Raw genomic sequence first — 25,920 nt, 5'->3', positions numbered from 1 at the left:
ATGAAAAGAGAGTCTCTAAAAATCACGTCTCATGGCTCCGATCCTCGGTAAGTGCTCTGTTGGGGTTCTGCTCAGAGCGTGGCTGGGTTCAGTTTCTCAGTGTCCTCGGAGACCCTCCAGTGTCGCCCTCCGGCTCGCAGCAAAGCCAAACTGCTCGTGTTCAGTTCAGAGAAACGAGAAACAAGAAATCCTCCCCCCTCCCGCCCCTAAAACCCCAGACCCTCCCGCCCTGCCCGAGCTCACTCAGCCCGCCGCTCAGCCTCATCTCTGTCCATGAAGTGCCGATACAACAGGGGGCTGCTGGGAGCCGTTGGGCTGGGAGACGGGGGGCCACATAGGAGTCTGTTGCATGTGGTGGTAGTGATTGTGATGCATGTGGTGGCCCGTGGGCGATGACGGGGGCAGCCAGGCCGGCTGGTGGCTGGGTGGCGAGGACGCCCAGAAGGAGCCGAATCCCGCCGTGGAGGAGTGAGTCGGTGGAGAGCACGCCATGGACACCTGGGAGGGCCCACTGCCGGAGCCACACTCGGATGCCCGCAGTTTGGAGAACATGGTGATGGCATCGGGGAAGTTGGGTGGCGTGGCGGGGGTGTTTCTGGGAGTGCACATCTGCAGGAAGAGGAGAGAGAGGGAGGATGGTTTCAAAATAAAAGCCTGGAGGACTTGTTGTAAAACTTCAAATGCTTTAATGTGAAGTCAGAAGAAGAAAAACCTGAACACACACACACACACACACACACACACAGCGAAGGAAAGTCAAGAGGGCCATTGGATGACCCAGACTTTCTAAGGCTGCTGGAGGCGGAGCCACACATGCTGCTCAATGAAAATAAGATTATTAAACAGCTTCGTTTTAATCAGAATCAGAAACTTTATTGTCATTGTCATGAGAACAACGAAATTAAGAATGGTCCCCGATCATTGCATCATCCCTAGCAATATCAAAATATAAATAAAACAATAAAATAATGAGGTCAGCAGCTGCGAGTCTGCAGACAATAAACCAACACGGTGGAACCAAAACCCGAACCACGACGACACGCTGGCTGCACCCATATTTATATATTTTTTTATGTTTATGGTTTACTGGGGGGGCAATAACCGTCTGTTGGCAGGTCGCAGGAACTTCCTGGAGTCTCCACCAGCGCCCGAGATAAAACTGACATTAATTACCCTCCATATGTGGTACAGATGGTTGAACCCGAGTCTCAGGTGCAGACCTTTTAGCCCTTCCCCTTCCTTTTACGGCGTGCGACACGCCCATCTCATGAGGTGATGTTTAGCGACGTCAATTCGGAGCACACCGAAACAAACAGAGTTGCGCCTGCAGCCACAGATCTGTGTCACCAAAACAACAGCGGGATGACCACAGTGACTTTTACGCTGCCTGTTGGAGCTCCGCCTTCTCACATGTTCACGTTGAGCCGGCGAAAGGCCTCCTTCCCGACGTAAACAGCCGGGTGTGTTGTTTCAGCGCTGAGGTGCACGGCGTGCAGAGGCGGTAAACCTGCGGGCATTTTCCTGCTGCTGTTCAGGCCTGATCGGCGTGTTCGTTACAAACGGCCTCGCCTCTGTAGATTTCCCGTGAGCCTCGGAGAACCGGTTCTGTGGTGTGCTGCGTGTTGATGCATCGCACCGATGACGTTGGACCAAGAACAACACCAGCTTGCCGGGCGCCACGTGACCTCACACAGAGCCAAATAATCAAACTTTTACTTACGAGTCAAAAATGATCCTCAGGAACAGGATTGATTGGTTCCTATTAACTCTCTGAGGCGCTGCTGCACGTGCACACACGCTCTCTCATTAATCTCCGAGGCGTCTAAGAAGGAGAAGAAGCCGCTCGGCTGGTTCCCGCGGAGCTTTTTATTTCCTCAAGACTTCAGTGTTATCTTTAATAGTTCATCACTTTACAGACACATGTGGATTCCCATTTCCCCCATACTCCGAAAAACTGTTTGTACTCAAAATATTTTTTACATTTTTCTAAAATATTCCACTAAATTTGTCAATATTTGTTCTTACGGCAAAAAGTCCAAACTCTGCCATTTTCTGAGCCTCAAACAAACTCATTACTTTCACAATAAAGGCTCCACATCGCTGCTCCCTCCTCCTCCTGTGCACCCCGGGAGGAAGTTGGGCAGCTGATGCTCGCTCAGAGCGCTGAGTTGCTTCAGTGCAGATGATGAAGATGATGTCACCCAAAATAACAACAAAGCAGCCTGCTGCCTCAACATGCCCCCCCCTCCCAACGCGTGCACACAAACCAGAGGAGGAGGAATGAAAACAAAACACGCCTGCTGCAGGCGTCCCAGCACGACCGAGGATCAGATCCAGGGAGGCAGAGGCAGGAGATTTAATGAGAAGACAAACGCACACACACACACCTGTCTGCTCACTGTGACGCAGGTCTGCACATTTTCTCTTTATAAGCTGGTAATTATTAAATTACAGGGCTGCAGTTGGAGATTAAACAGTTATTATGGCTGCACACGCCCGTCGTCCTAACAGCGCTCAAACACAAACACAGCGTCTGTGCGAGCAGCTCGCCCTCCACCTTCTGCTGCTCTCTGTGACTAAACCAACCGGCAGATGCAGGAAGAAGGAATGGCGTGGACCATCGAACTGCTTCCTGATGTCTGAACGGCAGCCTGTGGATCGCCACGCTGAACCAGCCAACCACAACCACAGAAGACTTTCATAAAATCGTTGTGTTTAGTAACGTTTTCACGCACTTACCATCTGGTGGTGATGCCCGGGGACGTTGGCCTCCTGGAAGAAGGAGCTCAAGGCCGTCTGCAGACAGAAAGAGAGGCAGAAGGACGAGTTAAGTTTCCACATGGAGAGCAAGCAGGACGCATTCATTTCCCCCAAAACCTCAGACAGGAAGGGCCGCCCCATACCCCCACCTTTCACCATCGTTAACACAAAGGGCTAAACGTATCATCTCCACGCTGGGACCTGAAACTGAGTCATCAGACCGCAGAGACTCTTTTTTCTGCAGAGCTGCTGGGAGTGAAACCTCGAGGGAGGCGAACAAAAACCAGACTTTCTGTTTCTGAAGAAATGATCTGCAGCTTCCTGCAGAGCTGACAACATTTTTAAAGCCACGGAACGAAAACGAGCTTATTTCACAGCCAAACCACCTGAAGCAGCCGAGGTCATCGCGCCTGGAAGCTTTGATAACATACCCAATAATCACTGAAACAGGAAAACTGATCAGTTATAAAAGGACTGACTTATTTATGATCATGGACTCATGTGTCACATCATTTTTCATTTCCTGTCTCGGGGCATTAACCGCCAGAGACAACCTCACAAAACCCAAAAAGACGTTTAGTTTCATGTTTGCAGAAACACGCTGAAAGTGTTCGGATTTAAGCAGCTGTGGCGCAGAAACACTGGCAGTGAAGTAAGAAACAAAGAGTCTCATCAGCGTCTCCTGTTTCGTCCCGTGTGACATTGAGCTGGGTTGGACTGACTCAAACGCTCGTATCTCTGAAGGTCTGCAAGTTTTCAGAAGACAAAACACGAGCGCTCGTCGAACTTTTCCAGCTTTCCCTCACAGCAGCCTGAAATGTAAACAGTGCGTCTCCTGATTGTGCAAACAGGGAAACGAGTTGGCTTCACGTACTTTGTCTCTTTGTCGTCTTTGTTGTGAACTCAAACGCACGCTGTGATTGCAGAAGGAGAAACACCGGGCCGACCCAACGCTACAAAACATTTCCCGAGGACCCAAGGGACCCCCCCCCCAGCAATGTTGCGGGGGGTGGAGTCATCCCACAGGTGGGAACTGACCAGGAGGGGACCACTTTAGACTTTCCATTCCCAACACTTAAAACTGAGACAGCCAGTTTCTGCACTAAGGACTCGAACGCCTCGGAGCTCCACTGTTCCCAGCATCTTCGACGTGCAGGAACATTAAAACCAGCACAATATTTAACCGTGCATAACAGATAAAAATCACTGAATGTGGTGTTTGCTGAGTTCAATGTCTGCAATAACTGTGGGACTGCAGAGCTCCTGTGGTCTGAACAGGGAGCGTGAGCTTGTTTTGCAGCTCAGTTTCTTCTTTTTTGTTCCCAACACTTGAATGAATGCCGTGCCCTTCCCTCCCCCTCCCCCCAGCCGTGGTTGTTTAACAACAGCGGTGGCGCAGGAATGTCTGCCGTACAACGTGACACCCATCTCAAAGAGCGAAAGTGCTCGGCCGCTATTGTGCAAAGAGCCGCTCTTTGTCTCGTCTCGTTTAATTTTCTGGTTTGTTGCAGGAAACTCCGTAACCTGCGAGTGTCTTTAAAAGTCCTTGCAGAGGGAAAACGGTTCACGGCGGCGTGACGGCTTTTACTTTCACTCTAGTGCCTCATGACCAAGGACAAAAAAAAACAGAAGCTCCAACAGAAAAAGAAACTTCCTCTTTCAGCAAAGGGGCAAACCGGGCGGTTCGACAGGAAGTTAATCAGCAGCTATTTTCACTGTCATTGTAGTAATTTTACAAAAACAGCATGAACACATTTCCTGCTTCGGGCTCCTCACGTGTCACTGTGTTCGCTCAGAACGAGTCAACACTGTACAAACACAGTCAGCATCATCAACATGATAATCAACACAAAACACTCATCTGGACCTGCCAACGTCACTCAGCGCTCGGGTCTGTTTTCAAAAGCTTTCTTTCCCCTCAAACAAACTTCTTCCACCAACTTCGTTACTCCAGTTACTCGTCCACAGGTTAAATCTCAGGATTATTTAAGGTCCGTGCGTCTCTTCTAGGGCTGCCACGATTTGTCGACTAGTCACGATTACGTCGACTATCAAAATCGTCGACGACTGATTTAATAGTCGACGCGTCGTTTGAAGCTTTGTAAGATCCCAAAAGACGCAGGAATAAGTAGCAGGATTTAAGAGTGTAATAACGGACTGAAACAGAAGATGGCAGCACTGCATGTACAAGGATGCCAGCTGCCGTTAAACCCTGAAGAAGAAGAAGCAGCTGTGTCCCAGAATTCATAGCTAATAAGCCCAGCTTAGTTTCCAACAATGGCGGCAGCTAGTTAGTTTTAATGTTAATTCTTTCTGGGTCACAAAATAAACGTTTAACATATTTTCAGGCGAGAATGTAGCTGTGTAAACCTCAAATATCGGCTCAGTTTATCAGGACACCACATATTTTCAAAAGCGCTCCGACGTTTTCGGAGACGTCTGTTACCCACTAGCTCGATAGCTAGCCGGGGGCTAGGCTCACTAGCGCCGTGAGAACACCGGACTCCCGGCAAATCGTTTTCAAACCCACCGCCGTCTTTCGCGACTCAGGTTAAATATATATGAGTCACTTAGATAAATTAAAAATGTTGTTGTTTGGCTTTTTTTTTTTTTTTTTTAGTATTTTATTTGTTCCTGAGTAAATCAGTTTGTCTGAGATTAAAGTTATAGTTTTTACACAGCTGAATAAACGTCAAGCAGACAGCTGATTATCAGAAGTGTGAGATGCTCCAGAATATACTCCAGTGTCCTGTTATATTTTAGATAGCAAGGAGTTTATTAAACTTTACCGAAACAATCTGCAAATTTCATTAAAATTTAATAAACTATCATCTTGTCTTTATATTTAGTTAGCACAGACCTTAAACACTTAAAGCTGTAAGCTAATGATAGTTATATAAGAGCAGATGCTGCTGGTGCAATAAGCTGTAGTTTTACGTCCAATGGATGATGATCTGATTAGTCGACTAATCGCAAAAATAATCGGTGACTAGTCAACTATCAAAATAATCGTTTGTGGCAGCCCTAGTCTCTTCACAGCCGGCTGAAGGTCTGTGGTCACGCGGTTCCTTAACATCATTCAATCTTTCCCCATAAATGTAAACTTTGAAACTTCTACTCTTGGGTCTGTATGATGTCAGTGAGAGGCAAGTGACACAGGCAAGATAAATACAGATTATTTTTGACCTGTGAGTCAGCAGGACATCCAGCGTGAACGTAAACACCTGGACGATTGTTCTAAAAGAGGAAATTGTCCACAGAGACTGAACGAGTTTGTGTATCAGGCTGTAAACCTGTTGATTTCTGCTGGAATGCTCTAACATGGGAGTCTATGGGGACTGACTAACTGCTGGAGCCTCCAGTGGACGTTAGAGGAACTGCAGCTCGATTCTCTTCATTCAGCAAACACCAAAACAAAATAACAGCCTGCTGTGGGGACATGTTAGCGTGGGACTGAGGTCTGACTGCAAGTCCGGCATCTCAGACGCGAGGAACGCCCACATCCTTCACACCAAGGTTGCGCCTCTAACCCGTGCTTCTCCCTCAGCGTTGTCTTCCAGGATTCAGCTGTATTATGTTGTCCAGGTAACGTGAAGGTTAGTGACTCACCCCAGAGACACAACAACACTCCTTAATCCCAGTTTCCAGTCACACAAAGTAGCAGTGCACAGCACTTTTTCCAAATAAACAAGTCAGCCAATCAGAGTCATAACCCCAACTCCTGACAGTACTCCAAACATCACCACCGCCTCCTCCCCTCCCGGTGCAGCACCTGGCTGCAACAGACAGAGGCGTGGAAGCTCAGGTGACCGTTAGCTGTTCAGCAGGTCAATGCTGCGGATGGGTGCGTTTGATGAAATGTCAGATGTTCTGGGAGGTGGTCAAGGAGAAATCATCCACACAAACGCAGACAGATGGGAGCAGAAGTTGTAAACAGGACCTGGGTACACCTAAATCTTTTTTTTTATCCTTTATTTATTTCATTGAATAAGAATAACGTTCACAAATTGCTGTGAGGTGACGCAGCACAGAACCGTAGTGAAACAACTTTTCAGGAATGGCTGATGGACTGCCAATCCTGCCTTATCAGGCTCAGCACAGTCTGTGCATTTCTGCTTTTTAAAGGTGGGCCAAAATAAAAATGTCAGGCTTCTTCCAGCGATCCAGTCTGAGATCATTCAATTAACATTTTGGATCCATGAAAAGGAAAATCCCCAAATCTTAATCCGATCCACAATCTGTGATCGGTGGTTAGAGAGAGGCTGAGGAGGATTTCAAACACGAGTGCGAGTGTGTTTTCTTCATAAGCTGGCGAAAATACAGCGCTCTGTGCTGCAGCACATGAAGGAAACAAGCTCAGGCCTGTTTAGCAATGAAAGAGGAAACCAGTGAGGAGCAGAGGGAGCCTGACTGTCACTTCATAGAAATTTCCAAGTTTGTTGTTCAACAAAATCTGATCAATAGTGGCTACTTTTCATTTTCCAGTGAGCACAGAGCCTTCTGTAATGACTTACAGCTGGCCTGTGTATTTACACTGTACGCTTTGTTGAATTATTAGCCTGACCATCACAGGCCCAGTAAACAGTCACGTCCCCGGCATGCGTATCAGATTAATATCATGGGACCCACTTTCTTCATGAGAGGGGAAAAAGAGGAGAACCAGCAGCTCAACCACGCATTTTATGACTCCCACTAAACACAACGAGCAGCTAAAGGCTCGTCTTCTGTTATCCGCTGGCCTGCCTCGCCCTGTTAGAGGAGGACTTCTCGGCTTTGAATCATAGTTAGAGACACGAGCGCCACGTTGGGAAAACTGCGAAGAAACAGCTCAAACTGACCTCCACCAGCCAGCTTCAACTTCTAATAGGTGTTAATGGCACACGGAGGTCCGTGTATAGGAACAGCTGGAAGGATAATGCATCTTAATCGGTCTATATATAACCGAGAAGCACCGGGATCAATGTCAGGGCGCTTAGCGGGGAGCACGCACGGTCTGACCTCTTTATCCGCTCCGTGAAGCGGACACAAACACGCAGAGAGCCGCTCGCTGTGCTTCCAGAAACTCACACAGGAAACGTGATGAAACGATTGTTTTTGAGCTGGGCAGGGAGGGGCTGATCCATCAGATCACCCCGCGAGCTCTGACGGTAAACAAGCCTGACCTGTAGTTTATGATCTGTGAGTAATGCGAGCGGATGAAAAACAGCGCATCTTATCTTATCAGCATCTCCACGCCAAAATAAACACCGCTCTACTCTAGCCTTACACAGCCCTGGTCCAACCCGAGCGCACTACCGCTCTGCCCGGCTAACAGCAGCTAGCTTAACGGCGAGGCGACGGAGAATGTAAACAAAAAGCATCGAACACCACGTCCTCAGCGCGGCTAGGCGGCTAACGCTAGCCCCGGGAGCGCATGGCAGCGAGGCAGCACGGGAAATCCTCAAAACAATCACCACAGCGAGTTCACGGGCACCTCTTTGTACACCAAATCACGCGTGGGGGTTAATAAAAGGACTCAACGTGTAAATAAACCTCCCACTCACCTCGAACTGCCAGTGGGCCGCCTGGAGGAGCTGCTTCGCCTGATCCGCGGCGCAGCCAGCCGTCAAAACAAACTGGTTTATCATCACTTGGTGCCTCAGTTCTTCCATATTGACCGACATGGCTGCTCCCGCGGCTCCTTTACAGACAAAAACTGCCACCTTTTTTTCTAAAAAATAAAAAAAAATGATAATAACTAAACCCGGACCTGAAGGAAGCCCCGCGAACCTTCCGTCCTTCCTGCTCGTCTGTCCGTGAGTCTCCGCAGCAGCAACAACAATGTTTTCATGTCATCGCAACAACAAAGAGCAACGCGTCACTGATTGGACGACTCCACGGCGAGAGAGTACTACAGAGGCGCTGATTGGCTATCGATGAAACGAGTTTAAATTTCTTCGGTGCGCTGGTTTTAAGTGTTAGGACTGTGTCGGTGGGTGGAGTCTTAAATAGGGGTGAGTGAAAACCGTCCACGCCGCCCTCAGTGTTTGTCGAGTAGGGTTACACAAGCGCTTTCATTTGTGTTCGTTACGCTGACGTAATGTTCGATCGGCCAGTTGCCGTAAACTCATAGAGCCGATTGGCTGCTTCCTCACGAGCTTCACACGTGTAAACACTGTAAATATTTTGTTTTATTTTTTGAAACATATCCCGTTCATAGAGTCAACCCGAGAAAGACATAATAAATTAAATACATTTTTAAAATTTAATTTTATAATTTATTTAACTGACTGCCTATATTTTTCTCATATACACCACAAAAACCTGATATATCAAAAATACATTTTAAATTAAATAGGCTACTATAAGGAGTGTGTTACATAATACACGAAGGTTTACTTTGCGTTTGCTTTTGTATTTATCAAAACTGTAATATATACTGTAGTAATATGAAACAACACATTTCGAACACAACCGATTTATTCAGTAATTTGTTTCCACAGTAATGCAGAATATTCATGAGAATTACAGGGTATTTTAAAGATATGTGTTAATTTACAAACGTTTTGATGTAAGAGATTTTTCTGTTATTAGTACATAAAGTCCAGGATTTAAATAATTTAATTGCTTTTATTAATAAATTTTTCATATAAAGAATATTAAATCCATGTTGGAATCCAACTAACTTGAATTTGCCTATTAACAATAATAAGACTCATCCATCCATCTTCATCCGCTTTATCCGGGGCCGGGTCGGGGGGGCATGAGTAATAATACTGATATGTACGTGTCTGTTATTCATGTATGTCTAGTTTTTCACTACTTTTTCTTTTTCTGACCACATACACATGTCTTAAATGTGTATGCTCCATATAATATGTCATATCCTACAAACGTGACTTACATTGATGTTTTTCTGAAATAAGGAGCTAATAATGAAATTGATTTTGCCTTCACAAACATCTTAGTTGTTGTTGTTATTGGACAATAAACCAAAATTAACATCTCAGGAGCACATCAAAAATAAATCATGCTGCTTTATAAATGATGAAGCATAATCTATTTAAACACTAACGTGACAGCGAGAATGTAAAGAAGGACATGAAACTGATCTTTGTATTGATATCCTGACCCCTTTTCACCACATGAGCTTGCCGAGACGTTTCTAGAAACTTTTAAATGGTGTGGCCCCAGGGTGGCAGACTGTAGTTCCTCCAACATCCACTGTCAAAAAGCTGACCGGACTTCTGTAGCTTTCGTGAGGACATTTGATTTCCCATCCGAGAAGCTTCTTCATTTCTAAAACCAAATGGTGGCATCTCCATCTGTGAACAGTTCAAAGATGGATTTGTAAGTTACAACGCCAACTGTCTGCCACCTACAAAACAGTTTTGAGACCCTTCCCAGGTGCCTCAACCTCCACTCACGTTTTGCATCAGTTGATCTCAATGATGATGGTGTGAGGGAAAGTCTCACAATGGATTCACCCGAAACCTCTGTTGATAATGACCCACGCCCTTTTTTCACACCTTCGCTCATGCTAATAGTGGGTCAACGACCCTCTTAAGGGATAACTCCCATAGACTTTAAACGCCTCCACCATTTGGTTTTAGCACTGAAGATACATTTTGCTTGAGACCCCAAAAGATTCCGTTTTGATTCATGATCAATCGTCCAGGTAAGTAAATCCCCAAAGTTTGATTCTGTTCATCTGGATGTAGAGTTTTCAAACGTTTCGTCACTCATCCAAGTGACTTCTTCCGTCTCGCTACGTCCAGATGAACAGAACCAACAGTGATTCACTTACCTGGATGACTGAGCAGGTAAAATGTCTTCACAGAATTTTAAAAAGTCTTTCCAAGCTCCTTAGATTTCCGTGACCTGGATAACTGAGAACCTACACAGATATATGTGGATGCATCTTACTAACCACTAACTTAGCACTCCAACATCTAACCTAAACATGGTCACTTCTGGCTTCAAAAACCAAGATGGCTGCAGCTAAAACTCTAACACAGAGACTTCAAACATAGAGTCATGTTCCAGAGAATAATTCTGCCAGAGATCAGTAATATCTTCCCCACTCGCTGTCTGAGGAGGGTGCACAGTATCCTGCGGGACCAACATCACCCTGCGCGCCACCTTTTCCATCTGCTGCCCTCAGGGAGAAGGTACAGGTCTATACAGGCCAGAACATCCAGACTGGCCAACAGCCTGTATCCACAGGCTGTGAGGCTCCTGAACTCTCTGCCCCCCTCTCACGGACAATAACCATATCCAACTTCTTAATAGCAATGAACTGGTCTGCATTGGTGCATCATATCTTTATTCTCTCCCCCCCCCCCCCCTCTTTCTTAAATAGACAACCATCATATCTCACAGTACAATAATATTGAACGGGTTGCATTGTTGCATTTTGTCATGTTTCTCAGGTCTTTGTCTGAATGTCCTATGAACATTACCTGTCTTGTTCTCATGTTGTTGCTAAGGATTGTCTCATTGCACTGAAGTCACACTGGGTTAAATATTTACACTTGGGTTTTAAGGGTTTTTTTTTTTTTTTTTTGGTTTTTTTTACGGGTTGTACGGAAGCCCCAAACGCAATTTCATTGTTCTTTGACAATGACAATAAATAAATACTTGACTACTTGACTTGACAGGGGGTACATCCATCTTTGATATACAGTTTGTGGTTTCCACTGGTAACATGCTGCATTTTTCTGCAAACACTTTTAAAATTTAAAAAGCCTTTTGCATGATGGGCTACAGATAAAAGGAACAAGTGTTTGTGCTTGGATGAGCGTCGTGGCTTCGACACGAAACACTATCAGCCTGTCCCCTCAGAGCTGAGCTCCAGAGGACCCACAGTGACGGTTCTCCTGATGAACACTGATAATCTTCTTATCGGGGCAGAGCAGCTCTCGGCTGCAGGCTGTCCGGCTCTCTTTCTGCCATCAGGTGAGTAATTCAGCCCTGCTGCAGGTGAAGGAGCATGTGGCACAGGAGGGCATCTATTATGTATTATTGGAGGAAAGAGGAAGACTATAGGGACACAAAGCTCCTGACAGGCTTCAGCAGGTCTAGTGGTTCTGTTTGCTCATGAGAACATCACAGCAGATGGACCTGCTCTCCTTTTGCTTTATTACCTGTCAGGTATCTCAGTTCAGGAGCTGGATGTGCAGATTAAACATGGCCAAAGTTTCAGTTAATGAGGTCAGTGTGTGTGCTGTAATCCTCAGGATTCAGACTGCTCTGAACGCTCAGTCGGTCACAGTGTTTTCTAATCTTGGCTCTCTGTGATGTCAGAGAGGGAGGATACATATGATTTAGTCCAAAGACTGTATATAAATGATGGATGTAGCCACTGTGATGGCCCCCACTGGAGGCTTCGCTGGTCTGATAGTCTTTGTGTCCTTGAGATACTTAAAGACGACAGGTCGTGTTAGTTGGTGGTGTGATGTTTGCAGCTGCTGCCCGAATTCCTCAACTTTTATTTCTGTCCAGTCTTAAACTTGACAAAGAGCACTCAGCTCTGATGATCATGTGAGTCCTCATTGTGTCAATTACACACAGACAGGGGGGCATATACACAGGAAACAAGGCTGGTCCCCAAACTGACCCCTGGCGCACATCGAGCCAGGGCGTCCACGAAAAATGATTTTAGTGCAAAGACGCCGACGTCCCTTTCTTTATTTTTATTCTCTTATTCTGTAATATTTTTATTTCTGATGCTTGTTTCGTGTTTGTTGTGCTCAGCCTGTCTTTTATCTGTGGAGCACTTTGAACTGTGTGAACATGCTGTTTGTGTCCTGATTCGCTGGCTGAGGCGACACCATGTTCAAAACAAAGTGTGTCGGTTCTTATCTCTGAATAATTCCTTCAAATGCAAATATTCCTCAGATCTTTGGAATTCTCTTCAGAAGTGGCGTCAGGGCAGTGAAATTAAATCGAATGTTGTGAAAAGTGATGTTTTATCAGCGAGTGGAGACTTTTTAACCTGCATTTATCTCTGGTGCAATATTTGTCATCTGTTAACATATTTATTGAATTCTCAGTGACTCACAGCCACTAACTGACCTGACCTTTAACTTGTACTCATCAAAGGAGGGGGGAACAACTAAGCTGTAGTGCCTCTTCACTTCACTGTGCAATACTTTTGTTAATAGTCAACGGTGCAATAGACTCAATACTTGAAATGTGCAATTCACTTGTATTTTTATTTTTATTCCTATTTATTCTATTTATCCCCTTCGTATATTTTATTTATATATGTCTCTGTATTTATATATGTATGTGTGTGTGTGTGTGTGTGTGTGTGTGTGTGTGTGTGTGTGTGTGTGTGTGTGTATAATATTCTGTTACTCTGTAACTTCTGTCGGTGCTGTGCTTTTGGAAACCGAATTTCCCAGAGGAACCCACCCGAGGGATTAATAAAGTTTTATCTTATCTTATCTTATCTTATCTTGTCTCATATTCTCGGTGGGGGATGTTTGCTCATAGGTGAGGGTTTGTCTCTGAGCGGATGTTAAAAATGAACCTGAGCAGTAAAACAAAAGCACATTTGGATTTCATCCAGCAGGACGAGATGCACTTTTATCCGCCTGCTGGAGACGTGCAGGGCCCCCGATGCACCGTCGTCTCTGATGAAACGGGAACATCAAGCTTTCTGTACCATTGCTTTTTTTCTTTTTCTTGCTTCCTGGAGCTGCTCGTGCTTCATGGTTCCCGTCTGAGCTGCTGCTGAATGTTAGAAAAGTTCAGCTGGGGGTCATCTCACCACCACAGCAAGAGCGGGGGGGTCTGTGAGAGTCAATGGTTAACAGCCGTCTGCACAGCTCAGTATTTACAAAAACACAATGATTATTGACGGAAGTGCTCAAGTACTGCAGAAATACTCAGTTACACCCTGAACAGCAAACTCACCTTTTAAACGAGGTGATTCATCCTTTAGTTTTACTGCACAGTTCCCACCTTCACTGCGCACTGTGTGATCACAGCTCAAAGCAGTTACTGCAACCATCCACAGAAAAATGAGGCTTCAGTCATTTTTCAGTCAAAACTACAGAAATAACCCCAAAAATCTGCAGTTCTACACTTTAAACTTTAAACGAGAAGCTTTGAAGGAAAGTCGGTTACTTTATAAAAGTAATACATGAATCGGTTTCTTTAATTATCACAGGAGTCGTTGCACAGACGTCTGACAGATCCTGTCACGTGTTCCTGTGATGACAACAGAGAACAGGAAGTGCAAAAAACCCCCAAAAAAACCACTGCGAGAGAGAAAAAAACCCATCACTACTGCACAAAAGCATAACAAGCACAAAGGAGAATACATTAGGAAATACAACAATAGTAATAACAACACAAATAAAAGTATAGTGAGACCTTCTCTATAGAGAAATCACAGTATAAGGGAATAAATAAAGGCAATAACACAGTAATAGAAAAACAAACAAACAAATGCTAAAAAAAAATCTATAACTAAATAAATAAGATGAATAGAATTAAAACTGCAAAAATTATGTACAAGGCCAGATACAATATGTTACCAGGAAATATACAGAGGATGTTCTATGACAGAGAAGGAGACTATGAATTGAGGGGGAAATTGAATCTAAGGATTCTTAAAGCACGGTCAAAGGTTAAAACCTTTTGTGTCACTATTTATGGGGTAAAACTGTGGAATAGTTTTACTATAGATCTACAGCAATGCTCAGGAATTAGTAAGTTCATGAAAATACTTCGAAAACTGATTTTGGAAGAATATGATACCGATAAAGATGATCACCCATTGTATGTATAAAAATATCAAATTATATCCAAATTATATCAATCACGGTAGCCATGTTTCTCCTCGTGTATCGTGTGGAGTATGTGATGATGGGAATTAGGTGAATTATGTGGGATCAATAAGATGTTGAGCAGGGGTAGGAATTAATAAGTATGTTCATACTTCTTCCTACTCCTTTTCAGACCAAACATTGTTACATTATGTCAGACGATTTTGTTTTATTTCATTTTTTTTTTTGTTTATCTGAACACATACGTGTGTGTGTGTATATCTACATATATATTCGTATCTGTAAATGAAAATATATGTAGTGTGTATATATTGGGTTTTTTTTGTTTTATATGTCTGAAACAAATAAAGATACAATACAATAGATTAATAGTGTGTAAAAGTGGAGGTGAAGATGTGTTCATGGAGTTTCCTCTGTTTCCGAGCGGGAATCACTGAATCCTGCTCAGCTTTGGAAGAAATCAGTGGAGAAAAAAAATATGGATGCGACATTAATGTAGCAGGAATAACTTTTTAATGACGGCACAAATATAAAAGCGTCTCAATCGGTTCAGTTTTTTCCTCTTTCACGTCTCACGTGTATATGGCGCCCTCATCTGTCCAATCATAGACATTACACCAGAGTGCATTTAAACAAAACGATACAAAAACGAACAGACAAACATATATACCAGATTTCAGAAATTAAACTGAGTGAAATGACGATGGAGTTTTTATTATTAATAAACCTTTAAATAGATTTTCATTTGTGTTCAAAGGGCTCAGTTTTATTCGACATTTTATCTTTTAGATCTTCTTCCTGCTGCCCGACTGTTCCAGTCCAAAGTGACCATTACATTTTATTTTTACTAAACCAGCAGCTCAAAGTGATTAAAAATGCATTCAAAGATCACAAACTTTGAAGCAGAGTTGTAATAAAATATTTGAATCTGGAACAAATTTCAGTTAATATACTGAGTATGTGTTAATAATTCTGCTGTCTGTCATTTTCTTTTGGAACACATGAAAATAAAAATCAGAATAGCGCTTGGTGTCTCTGTTTGTGTTTTTGCATGTATTTGTGCACATTTTGCCTCGTGTTGTATTTATCTGGTTTTACATCATTGTGTGTTTTCTGTCTCCTCTTTGTTTCACAGCATTTGTCACTGTGGACGATGTTTCGAGTCTCTGCAGCTGTTTTCTCAGTTTTTGACCTTCTTGTTTCCATTTCAGTGTCCCTACAGTCATGATTTAGTCTTTATTGTGTTTTTTCTGCTTCAGATGAAAACATGTTTATGTGTTTATGGCAGTAATCCATCTGCATGTCCAAGGGCCCATCAGCCAGTCTGTGAAGTTTAATGACAGATTTCTGTAGTCGCTCTGAGTCCAGATCGCTTCTCCCTGCTCCTCTGTTCTTTAAAGTTAGTCTGCTTCACTGGTCCCTCTTTGACCTCTGACCTCTGTATGAGAACAGGTGAAGAAGGCTAACAAAGCAGAGAGTTGGGACAGAGACAGGACTACAGGCATAAAATCAAAGTAAAATGTGAGCATCGCTCATTTTTGACTTTCACGCCAAATAACAAATGTATTCTAATAAAACTCATCCATTTAAGTATGTTAAGGTTTAAAGTTAATCATTTACTCCCTGATGTTAGCATTATTCACCCATCAATCGAAATATCTGTGTCCTGAATGAAAACATCATTTATCTCTAGAGGAGGTCCACAATTCAGCTTTTATTCTGAAGCTCCCACTTCCTCCCTTCACACCTGAAGAGGTTTGTGAGCAGGTGAAGCTCTGTTTCTCTGACTCAGCCTGCAGCTGTCAGCAGCCTGTGCAGATCAGTTGAGAGCAGCTTTGAGGAGATGAGGAAGCCTTTTTATAGCTTTACAGTTTTGTGAGGGGCCTCAGGAAACCACTCAGCCACACTAACAGAACATTCAGGGGCACCGAGCTCTTTGTTTCGCCTTTCTCTCCTTTTCTGCCTTATGGACAAAAGTACATTCCTTCACACACGCCTCCGCCTGCATCAGTCCAGACGCTCGGTCCAGCTTTTGGTTTGTCTCGTATGTTACATTTATTGTGCAGACAAACAAGCAAGCCCAGTCAGGCACAAGAAGTAACCGTATTAAAGTACTCGAATACTCTCAGAATCAGACAAAAACCTCGTTTTGCAGTAAAACGTCTCCTGTGGCTGATGCCTGATTCTCAGTCCAGGCCTCTGAGGTCAGACCCAGGGGTGAGGAGTCGTTATGTGAGGGAGAGACTCCAGTATTCTTGTAACATGTGACCATGAAGACAGAGGCGAAGCAAGCAAAGAAAAACAAACCAAGAAGTTCAGAGCGCAACAAAAACAAAAGGACAAGGAAATCCAAAGAGACGAGCCGGTGAGGACAAAAACAGAAACACAAAGCACTCACCCTAAATATGAAGACTGACCCTGTTCTCATTTTATAACCCCTCCTTTGGTTCCTCCACCAGAGACCTGGGGAGGCTTCTCCTCCTCTGTGACCTGGAGGAGGACAGAGGAGGGAGGAGTCTGCAGGAGGAGCTATCAGTGAGGACGCACAGGTGTATCCTGTGGAAGTGTTTTAGGTGGAGGGAGATGGGCACTTTGAACAGCGGGTCCTTTTTCTCCACAAACTGTTTCTGTTATTAAAGACGATCAAATGTTCCCCCGTCAAAACCAAACAAACACTTTTTATTATTTTCTCCTTTTGGTCGCGTCTCAAATGAACTCTCAACAGTTTTCAGAAGATTTGTGGGGAGTTATTATAGAGTTAACATAGAGTTATCATAGAGTTATTATAGAGTTATCATAGAGTTATCATAGAGTTATTATAGAGTTAACATAGAGTTATCATAGAGTTATTATAGAGTTATCATAGAATTATCATAGAGTTAACATAGAGTTATTATAGAGTTATCATAGAGTTATCATAGAGTTATTATAGAGTTAACATAGAGTTATCATAGAGTTATTATAGAGTTAACATAGAGTTATCATAGAGTTATTATAGAGTTATCATAGAATTATCATAGAGTTAACATAGAGTTATTATAGAGTTATCATAGAGTTATCATAGAGTTATTATAGAGTTAACATAGAGTTATCATAGAGTTATTATAGAGTTATCATAGAGTTATCATAGTTATTATAGAGTTATTATAGAGTTAACATAGAGTTATCATAGAGTTATTATAGAGTTAACATAGAGTTATCATAGAGTTATTATAGAGTTATCATAGAGTTATCATAGAGTTATTATAGAGTTAACATAGAGTTATCATAGAGTTATTATAGAGTTATCATAGAGTTATCATAGAGTTATTATAGAGTTATCATAGAGTTATCATAGAGTTATTATAGAGTTATTATAGAGTTAACATAGAGTTATCATAGAGTTATTATAGAGTTATCATAGAGTTATCATAGAGTTATTATAGAGTTATTATAGAGTTAACATAGAGTTATCATAGAGTTATTATAGAGTTATTATAGAGTTAACATAGAGTTATCATAGAGTTATCATAGAGTTATTATAGAGTTAACATAGAGTTATCATAGAGTTATTATAGAGTTAACATAGAGTTATTATAGAGTTAACATAGAGTTATCATAGAGTTAACATAGAGTTAACAGAGTTATCATAGAGTTATCATGGAGTTATTATAGAGTTAACATAGAGTTAACATAGAGTTAACAGAGTTATCATAGAGTTATCATGGAGTTATTATAGAGGTAACATGGCATTATTATGGACTTAATAAGTTCCGTGTTATGGAAGAGTCCCCCTGATGACCCGAGGGCTGCTCAGACTGTTTAGATCCTTTTTAATATTTTTACTCTTTTTCAATATTTTAGTTCACCTCCTATTAATTCATTGTGATATTTTTATTGTATTATTTGTTTAAATGTTAAAACTCTGCTTTAATTATATAATGTCTTTATTCTTTCACCTTAGTTCCCTTTATGTTTCACTGTTAGTTATTATTTTGTATCTCAGTGTTCCAAAGACAGTCCTGCTGTGATACTACATGAGTATAGTGTATGTGTGTGTGAATGTGTGTGTGCGCACTATGAGTTACAGCTTTATTGTATAAAAAGTGTATATAAATAAAGTTTTGCTTGATTGATTAACACACAAAATTTACTTTCAGGTTTTAGATTTTTTTTTTGTTATTGTTGTTTCTTTATTTTGACAAATTTAGAGATTTATTGGGGAATTATTTTATGAAAGTTCCAGATCATGACGAGAAAAAAGATTTTTCTTGATTTAAATCTGTTGTTTGAGAGTAAAAAGTTTCATCGGCTGGTGAAACGTTTACAGAGGAAACATTTTTATTTTCAATAATCGGGTCTTTTGTATAGTTTTAAAAGACTTTATTTTCATGTTTTAAATGTAAAATCTTCATCTCAAAGAAATTAAAATCAGTCAAATAGTTTATCCCTTATGAAGCTCCACATGCTCGGACTGTTCAGAGCAGCAGGACAACAGAAAAGCTGGTTTTACTTTTTGAAAGCTTTTTGGAAGACTTAATAATATGGAGTCTTAATCTGTCCTGAATGCAGAGGAGTAATAAGTGCAGTATTAAATATGATAGAAATGATGGATGTGTGGGTGGATGGTGCATCGTGGCCTTGGAGCAGCAGGACCTGAGCTTCCATCCTGATTTAATATGTTTTTGCATTCATTCGCTTTTTAAAGAAAGAAAAAGTCATGCGGAGTTTGCTTTTAATAAAACTGCAATAATCCTGCAGTAAAAGTCCCAGCAGGTCCCCCGGAGCGGCCCCGGGCCTCAGATTGAGAACCCGCGGCCACAGTTGACTTGAGCGTGATTAAAAATGAAGCGCCATAGAAACGGGGAGGCCAATGAAGACGCGCGGAGCTGTTTACAGGGGGTGTAGCGTTTCTATGGTTGCCGGTCAAACCTCCTGCAGCAGGTATTAAACTGGAGCCCGCAGCGCGCTGACAGCCGCCACAAACCTCCGCCGAGCAGGAGAAGCAGGACTCCTCCCCAGGTCTCCGTGTGGAGCAGCAGGTGCGCAGACTCACACTCGGCCTCCATCAGTCTGGATTCAACGGGCGCAGCTCAAAGGTGAGTCTGGATCTTTATTCCGAAGGTCATTTATCCTCTTTCTCTCAGCAAGCAAATCAGTACAGAAATGTAGAAATCACACAAGAACTGTTCAAAAGTCCTTCAAGAGTTTGATCGATCGGAGTACAAGAAGCGCAAATCTGCGAATTTTACTGCGCGTAAAAACTTATGAAAGTCCAGAAAGCGGAAAAAATTCAAACTTTATTAAAACAGGACGCGACAACTGAGACCCCTGCGTGCGCGAGCGCGAGCGCGAGTGTGAGTGTGTGTGCGTGTGCGTGTGTGCATGTGTGTGTGCGTGTGTGTGCATGTTTGTGTGTGTGTGTGTGTGTGTGTGCATGTGTGTGTGTGCGTGTGTGTGTGTGTGCATGTTTGTGTGTGTGAGCATGTGTGTGTGCGTGTGTGTGTGTGTGTGCATGTTTGTGTGTGCGTGCGTGTGTGTGCGTGTGTGTGTGCATGTTTGTGTGTGTGTGTGTGTGTGTGTGTGTGTGTGTGTGTGTGTGTGTGTGTGTGTGTGTGTGTGTGTGTGCATGTTTGTGTGTGTGTGTGTGTGTGTGTGTGTGTGTGTGTGTGTGTGTGTGCATGTTTGTGTGTGTGTGTGTGTGTGTGTGTGTGTGTGTGTGTGTGTGTGTGTGTGTGTGTGTGTGTGTGTGTGTGAGAAAAAGATGTTGTGGTGTCAGAGTGACGTAACGCTGAGCTGTTGCTTTGAGTGGGTGTCGGGCATGAATGCGTGGATGTGGATTGAGTGCGTGTCCCTTTGCGCGCACACAGAGCTGTTCTCGGGTCATTGTTCTGGCCTTCACTGAAGTGTCGGGTGTGTATTTACAGTCCTGTCAGGAGGTAACAGAGGGAGGAGGAGGAGAAGTAGCTGACACAGAGGAGAGAGCCATGCTGTCCCTGAGCTGTGCCGACCCGTGGGCCGAAGGCTCCGTGGGTCTGGAGGAGGAGGTGGTGACTGCGGCGGCTCAGGCTGAGGAGCGGGACGGAGTCAGCAGCACCGACAGCAGCAGCTGCTCCGTCAGTCTGGACGACAGCCTGACCAGCCTGCAGTGGCTGCAGGAGTTCTCCATCCTCGGCACCAACGTGCCGCATCACACGCACCACCAGCACCACCTGTTCGGCCACCAGCAGCTGGGCTCTGACGCGCCAGCCTCCCCCCTGGCCGGGGATCCCGCCTCCATCGGGATGCCGCTGACCCCGGGGAAGCCCACGGCGGCGGCCTACAGCAGGATGCAGCCACTGCCCGGCATCGTGGCGCACGGACACTGTCCGGACGACGTGGACTACAAAACCAACGCGCACATCAAGCCACCGTATTCCTACGCCACCCTCATCTGCATGGCCATGCAGGCCAGCAAGAAGAGCAAGATCACGCTGTCCTGCATCTACAAATGGATCACCGACAACTTCTGCTACTACCGCCATGCTGACCCCACCTGGCAGGTAACGGACCCCCCACCCACACACACACACAGAGGCAGTCCACCTGAGACAGGATGTGCCACCTGCTGCACTCATTGTGTGAAAATGAGTTTCTCTCAGGTCACATCACAGCTGGATGTGTTTCTGTTTGAGAACAGAGGTCTGGGCCTGCTGCCACTTGGCTTTGTGTGTAATTAATAACTGAGGCCTAAAACACTCAAACTTTAACAGGATTGCACTTTTTGTTTTCCTTTTTTAAGCAGCATAATACCTGAAATCAGCTCAGTAGGAGTAACCGAAGCAGATTCTTTCTCATGAAGGCAGCAGCAGTTTTTCAGAAAACTTTAATTCTGTTGGATCAATGATTGATGAAGCCGTTCGCTGCACTCCCAGAATTTCAGCCTCAGACATTTCAGAGCATTTTGTTATTGTAAGGCAGTACATGGGGCAGATAATATTTAACAAAGGTCACAGGGTCAGCGCTCTGTTTAGACCTGAGTGGAGAGGGGCTGGATGGTTGAATGCAAGGATACATTATAACTGACTACAATGCTCTGCTAGCTGTACTTCCTGCACCACAAAAAGCTAAAGTCTGTTGCTGAAAAGACACTTAAAGGTATCTGAACCTAAAAAGCTACATACCAGCAGCTTTATAGCAACTCATGTGTGTTAAAATAAAGATGTAAATATTGTTACCCAAGCCAAAAATGGAAGGATGCCTGAAAATAAAAGAATTAAATTAAGATTAATTTTAAAGGATCATAAAAGGAAACATGAGCGGGCAGGTTAGCTCACAGGTTTAGCAGGTGTGCTAAAGGCAGCATACTGGGATCAGCTCCAACCTGACATCCTTGGCTCTCTGATTTCCTGGCTTGAGGCAAAAAAGGACTTCAGATATAGTACACATGTACCTGTATTACTTTAAAGGAGATTTCTCTGCCATTTATTCTTAGCATGAACATTTAGGAATTCTTTTTGGCTTTTTAGTAACATCCAATTAGTCCTAGAATTTCACTCACTAAAACTGGAGCTCAGACCTGTTGGACGGTCTGTTAGTGCAGTAACTTCACAGCATCCATATTATTGGTTAGATAATTAAAAAGGCTCCAAAAGGCTCCAACAGCACAAACATGGTCCAGAGATTTAGTTCAGGGTCTCTAGCTAGCTGAGGAGAAGCCTAGCAGACAGCTAGCAGACAGCCGCCTGTGTCACCATACACCTGTCAGTCACAGAGGCCACGCCTCTAATAATGCAAACTGTAATCCAGAGTTATCCAAACATTCTCCCTTGTACAGTTATGAGGGGGGAAATTATCTATACAGACTGAAACAGTTTTTGTAAACATGTTACTACCATTATGCTAAGCTAAGCTAACTGTTAAGCCAGGCTGCAGCTTCAAATGTGCTGAACACAAATAAGAGCAACATCAATCTGATGATCTGAGCTGAATGAAGACAGTGTGTGAGCTGTTATTTAAAATATACATTCCTCCTTCCAGAACTCGATCCGACACAACCTCTCGCTCAACAAGTGCTTCATCAAGGTGCCGCGGCAGAAGGACGAGCCTGGGAAGGGGGGTTTCTGGAAGATTGACCCGCAGTATGCTGAGCGCCTCCTGAGTGGTGCCTACAAGAAGAGACGAATGCCGCCCGTCCAGATCAACCCGGCCCTGCGGAACAGACTCGGGGTGAACATGCAGCCTCAGCCCAGAGGGCAGATCGGGCTTTGCGTCAACCCAGAGTCCCAAAGGCTTCTTCGAGAGTTCGAAGAGGCAACGGGGGCTGATCAGAATTGGGACCCCCATCTGGCTGAGGGGACCATGCTGGGGTCCTGGCCAGTGGTCAGGGGAAGGAGTGGGCTCAAGAGGAAGCAGGGCTCTAGAAATGGTGCTGCCAAAGCCCCCCGTCGGTCCAGCTCCCCTCTGCTCTCCATGGATGAACAGAAGGAGATTGGACCTCTGAAGGGAGACTTCGACTGGGACGCCCTTCTGGATTCTGCCCTCAGCGGGGAGCTCACTTTGGAAGGTGGTGAGCCTCTGAGCCCCATCATGAAAGAGGAGGACCTAACAGTGCGGGGAACCCACATTTCTCCTGTTGAAGCCCCTGCAGGCTCAGCAGAGGCAGAGAGGAGTAACAACATGTCTGACTTTGATGAGGAGACCTTCCTTGCCACAGCCTTCCTGGAGAACCCCTGGCCAGAAGAGGAGGCGGATCATGGCCGCAGTGATTTCCTCTGTAGCTCCACCGTCAACTTAGACCAGCTGTTTGGGCTCGAGGACCCATTAGGTGGGGACCCCAGCAGCAGGATGGACACCCTCCTTTAAGGAATAATTTCCAGGTCGTCTTACAAACTAAGAACGCTTCTCAACACAACCTGGGAATAAAATACTCTTTTTTTATCCTCATGCAAGCTTAACCGTCCTTTTCAAGATGTTTAAAGTATTTTTAGAGAAACATTTTTACGCAGGTTCAATGCTGGAAATAAACACTCAATGCCTACCGAACAATGATGCCACAATGTACAGCAGCAGTTCATATTCCACAGAGAAACTACACTGAATGTTTTTTTCCTTTTTTTTGTGAAATGACAGTTTTCAGAGTGAAGGCCTGGACACACCAGAAGGCAGCACGGTAATTTTAGCGTCATGTTTCCCTTCGTGTGTTTGTGAGAACACGGGGCCAGGGGTGGACGGTGTTCCTGCTAAACGAGTTTCACATAATGATGTAAACATTTGTTTAAACTACATTTCCAGCGGTCATTACCCCTCACAAGCACTGATTGCTGCCATTCAGTAAGCTTCCAGAAGTTGGCCAATCATTGAGCTGTTAGGGAGGGTGTAGTTTAAAGATGCTGGAGCTAAATGCAAGTAGACTTTATTTCTAGTTTAATGTCCATTCAAACTGATTCAGACGTTTATGTTCTTACATAGAGCTCCTACAGATAATGCTAATAAGTTAGCCAGTCACTAGTCCACTCAATCATAACAGGAAGATGAGAACCCCCAAAATAAACTCTCTCAAAACTACACAAAAACACTGACAGTTCGTTATGTTTTATACTCGGTTTACCACTACGGAAAAGTGTGGATTTGGCTGCATGTGGTCTCTGGCAGTTGATATTGTGAAATTACTTAGAATAGGAACACAATGCCACACCACAACCTTGTTGTGCTTGCTTTGGTTGCTAGCAGGTTGCTCTTCCCACCAGCAGTTTGCATGGAACTTGTCTGCAAACACACGTCAACTACTCACCAAGCGGTAATGAAACTGTGAGAAGTGCGACGCTAACTGGAATCAGAGGCCGTATGGCTTTTCATTTTGGCGATAAAGCACAACTTTTATTTTATACAATCCACCGGCAACCAAAACCACTCCATCTGATCAAAGAGGTCCACATTTTCTTTCAGAAATAAACAGCTAACAGCATGAATCCACCAATCGGCACAATTTTATTGGAATAAATTGATCTCTGGTGTGACCAGGCCTTACAGACGACACAACATGGTCTCTGTTTACATCACGAAAGTGTTTTATTGTGAAAAAGGAGATCATGTTGCCTGAAAGATATTTTCAGTGAACAGTTGATCAACTAAGACTTTTTTTTAATTGTTAAAGTGGAATCAGGAGTAATGCTACGACAGACTGATGATGAGATTTTTGCCAAATTATGTTCTGTGTAGATGTGATTTACTCATTTAGTTTTCTTGTCTTTTTTTGGCGTGGGATTTTTTTGGTACTAACTCTTTATTTTCAGAATGAACTAGCACAACTTTAACAAATTATTCATGTTAGCTTAACTTTTTCCAGAAAAACAGACTGACATATATGGCTTGTAGAAGTAACGGCTTTCTTTCTTCCTTCCTGTGACTTTGTAGCCGGTAGATATAAAGAAACGCAGCAGAGGACGCATCACAGCTTCGCGGTGTAAAAGTTAAAATAAACACAAAGCAGCCTGAGGCAAAATTCTCCAACAAAGAATCATTAGGAGCTTAAAATGCACAGTTTAAAGAGGCCACGGTGGCTTGTAAATGAATACCTGACCTTCTATGTGCCAAGAACAACACTTGGGACTCGACGGGGCGGCCGTGCGCGTTTTACTGCAATGAGGAAATGTTTTTGTGTTGGTGTGCGATAAAGTTGGGGACTGCTGGACGTGAACAAAAGAGCTCGCTGGATTCAGACTAAACCAAATCACGCTGCATAAGGACGGGGACAGTCTTTAACTGCTGAGATGCAGTAACTGTTCTCTAAACATGTGTGAAAGTGCAATCATTGTACAGTGATATTTGTTATATGTTACAGTCATTTGTTGGAGTCCATTCATGCTGTTTACTTCAGAGAGACCAGGCTCACTGTTTTGTGTATTCGGAGGTGTGAATACACTCGAGGGACTCTCAGTAAAACCAGCTATGGTTGTGTTTTAGCTCGTCTCAATCAAATAACACTTTAAACCACAATAATGGGATCTTACCTCATGATTGGTTCTATGCTGATGTTTAAACGCTCATGTATTCTTCTACCTTTTTGTTTTTATTTTATTTTTCAACTTTTCTTTGACAATAAAAAATGTTTTACTGCATCTCGCCTGTCTACTTGACACATTTCCTCATTTTTAGTCATGAAGGCTCTTTCAGTTTGACTGCCAAAAAAGGCAGTTCACGGTCCTCAGAGGATAAACTCTTCTATCAAAAACCTCCAAGCCTCTCACTCATCCAGTCACACGTAAAGTTAATGTAAAGGCTGAAATGTTTTAAAGGCATTCGTGGTCCCCAGAGGATAATCAAAATGACTTTTGAATCTTTAACTTTTCTCTAGTCCAACCACGAGGTTATCGTCTAAGAAGAACAGCTCCACGGCTCTGGTGGGGATTCCTCTGGCATG

General features: G+C 43.7%; 2 protein-coding genes across 3 annotated transcripts; one reads left to right on the top strand and one right to left on the bottom strand.

The window, feature by feature from the left end:
- Positions 1–215: 215 nt before the first annotated feature.
- Positions 216–8,583, bottom strand: ubald2 (UBA-like domain containing 2). Its single transcript, XM_026163924.1, has 3 exons — positions 8,304–8,583; positions 2,740–2,796; positions 216–609 (listed from the first exon to the last, which is right to left on the bottom strand). The coding sequence occupies exons 1-3, from the start codon at positions 8,421–8,423 to the stop codon at positions 262–264; spliced, it is 525 nt and encodes a 174-aa protein (XP_026019709.1). The 5' UTR covers positions 8,424–8,583; the 3' UTR covers positions 216–261.
- A 10,902-nt stretch (positions 8,584–19,485) lies between these two features.
- foxj1a (forkhead box J1a) lies at positions 19,486–25,606 on the top strand. Of its 2 annotated transcripts, XM_026163638.1 has the most exons (3): positions 19,486–19,618; positions 20,447–21,061; positions 22,539–25,606. In XM_026163638.1, the coding sequence occupies exons 2-3, from the start codon at positions 20,507–20,509 to the stop codon at positions 23,361–23,363; spliced, it is 1,380 nt and encodes a 459-aa protein (XP_026019423.1). In that variant the 5' UTR covers positions 19,486–19,618; positions 20,447–20,506; the 3' UTR covers positions 23,364–25,606. The 2 variants fall into 2 exon arrangements, with proteins under 2 accessions (XP_026019423.1, XP_026019424.1); XM_026163639.1 differs by lacking the exon at positions 19,486–19,618 and having other exon boundaries at positions 20,445–21,061.
- The last annotated feature ends 314 nt before the right edge of the window (positions 25,607–25,920 follow it).

This window comes from Astatotilapia calliptera, chromosome 4 (assembly GCF_900246225.1).
Source record: "Astatotilapia calliptera chromosome 4, fAstCal1.2, whole genome shotgun sequence".
Lineage (NCBI taxonomy): Eukaryota > Metazoa > Chordata > Actinopteri > Cichliformes > Cichlidae > Astatotilapia > Astatotilapia calliptera.
This window is presented reverse-complemented; position numbering and strand designations above follow the sequence as displayed.

Excerpts from the sequence above, each read along its gene's own strand:
- foxj1a (XM_026163638.1), top strand. The coding sequence starts at position 20,507 with ATGCTGTCCCTGAGCTGTGCCGACCCGTGGGCCGAAGGCTCCGTGGGT. Across the intron at positions 21,062-22,538 it reads ATGCTGACCCCACCTGGCAG|AACTCGATCCGACACAACCT; the intron begins GTAACGGACCCC and ends TCCTCCTTCCAG.
- ubald2 (XM_026163924.1), bottom strand. The coding sequence starts at position 8,423 with ATGTCGGTCAATATGGAAGAACTGAGGCACCAAGTGATGATAAACCAG. Across the intron at positions 2,797-8,303 it reads CGGCCCACTGGCAGTTCGAG|ACGGCCTTGAGCTCCTTCTT; the intron begins GTGAGTGGGAGG and ends TTCTGTCTGCAG. Across the intron at positions 610-2,739 it reads CCGGGCATCACCACCAGATG|ATGTGCACTCCCAGAAACAC; the intron begins GTAAGTGCGTGA and ends CTCTTCCTGCAG.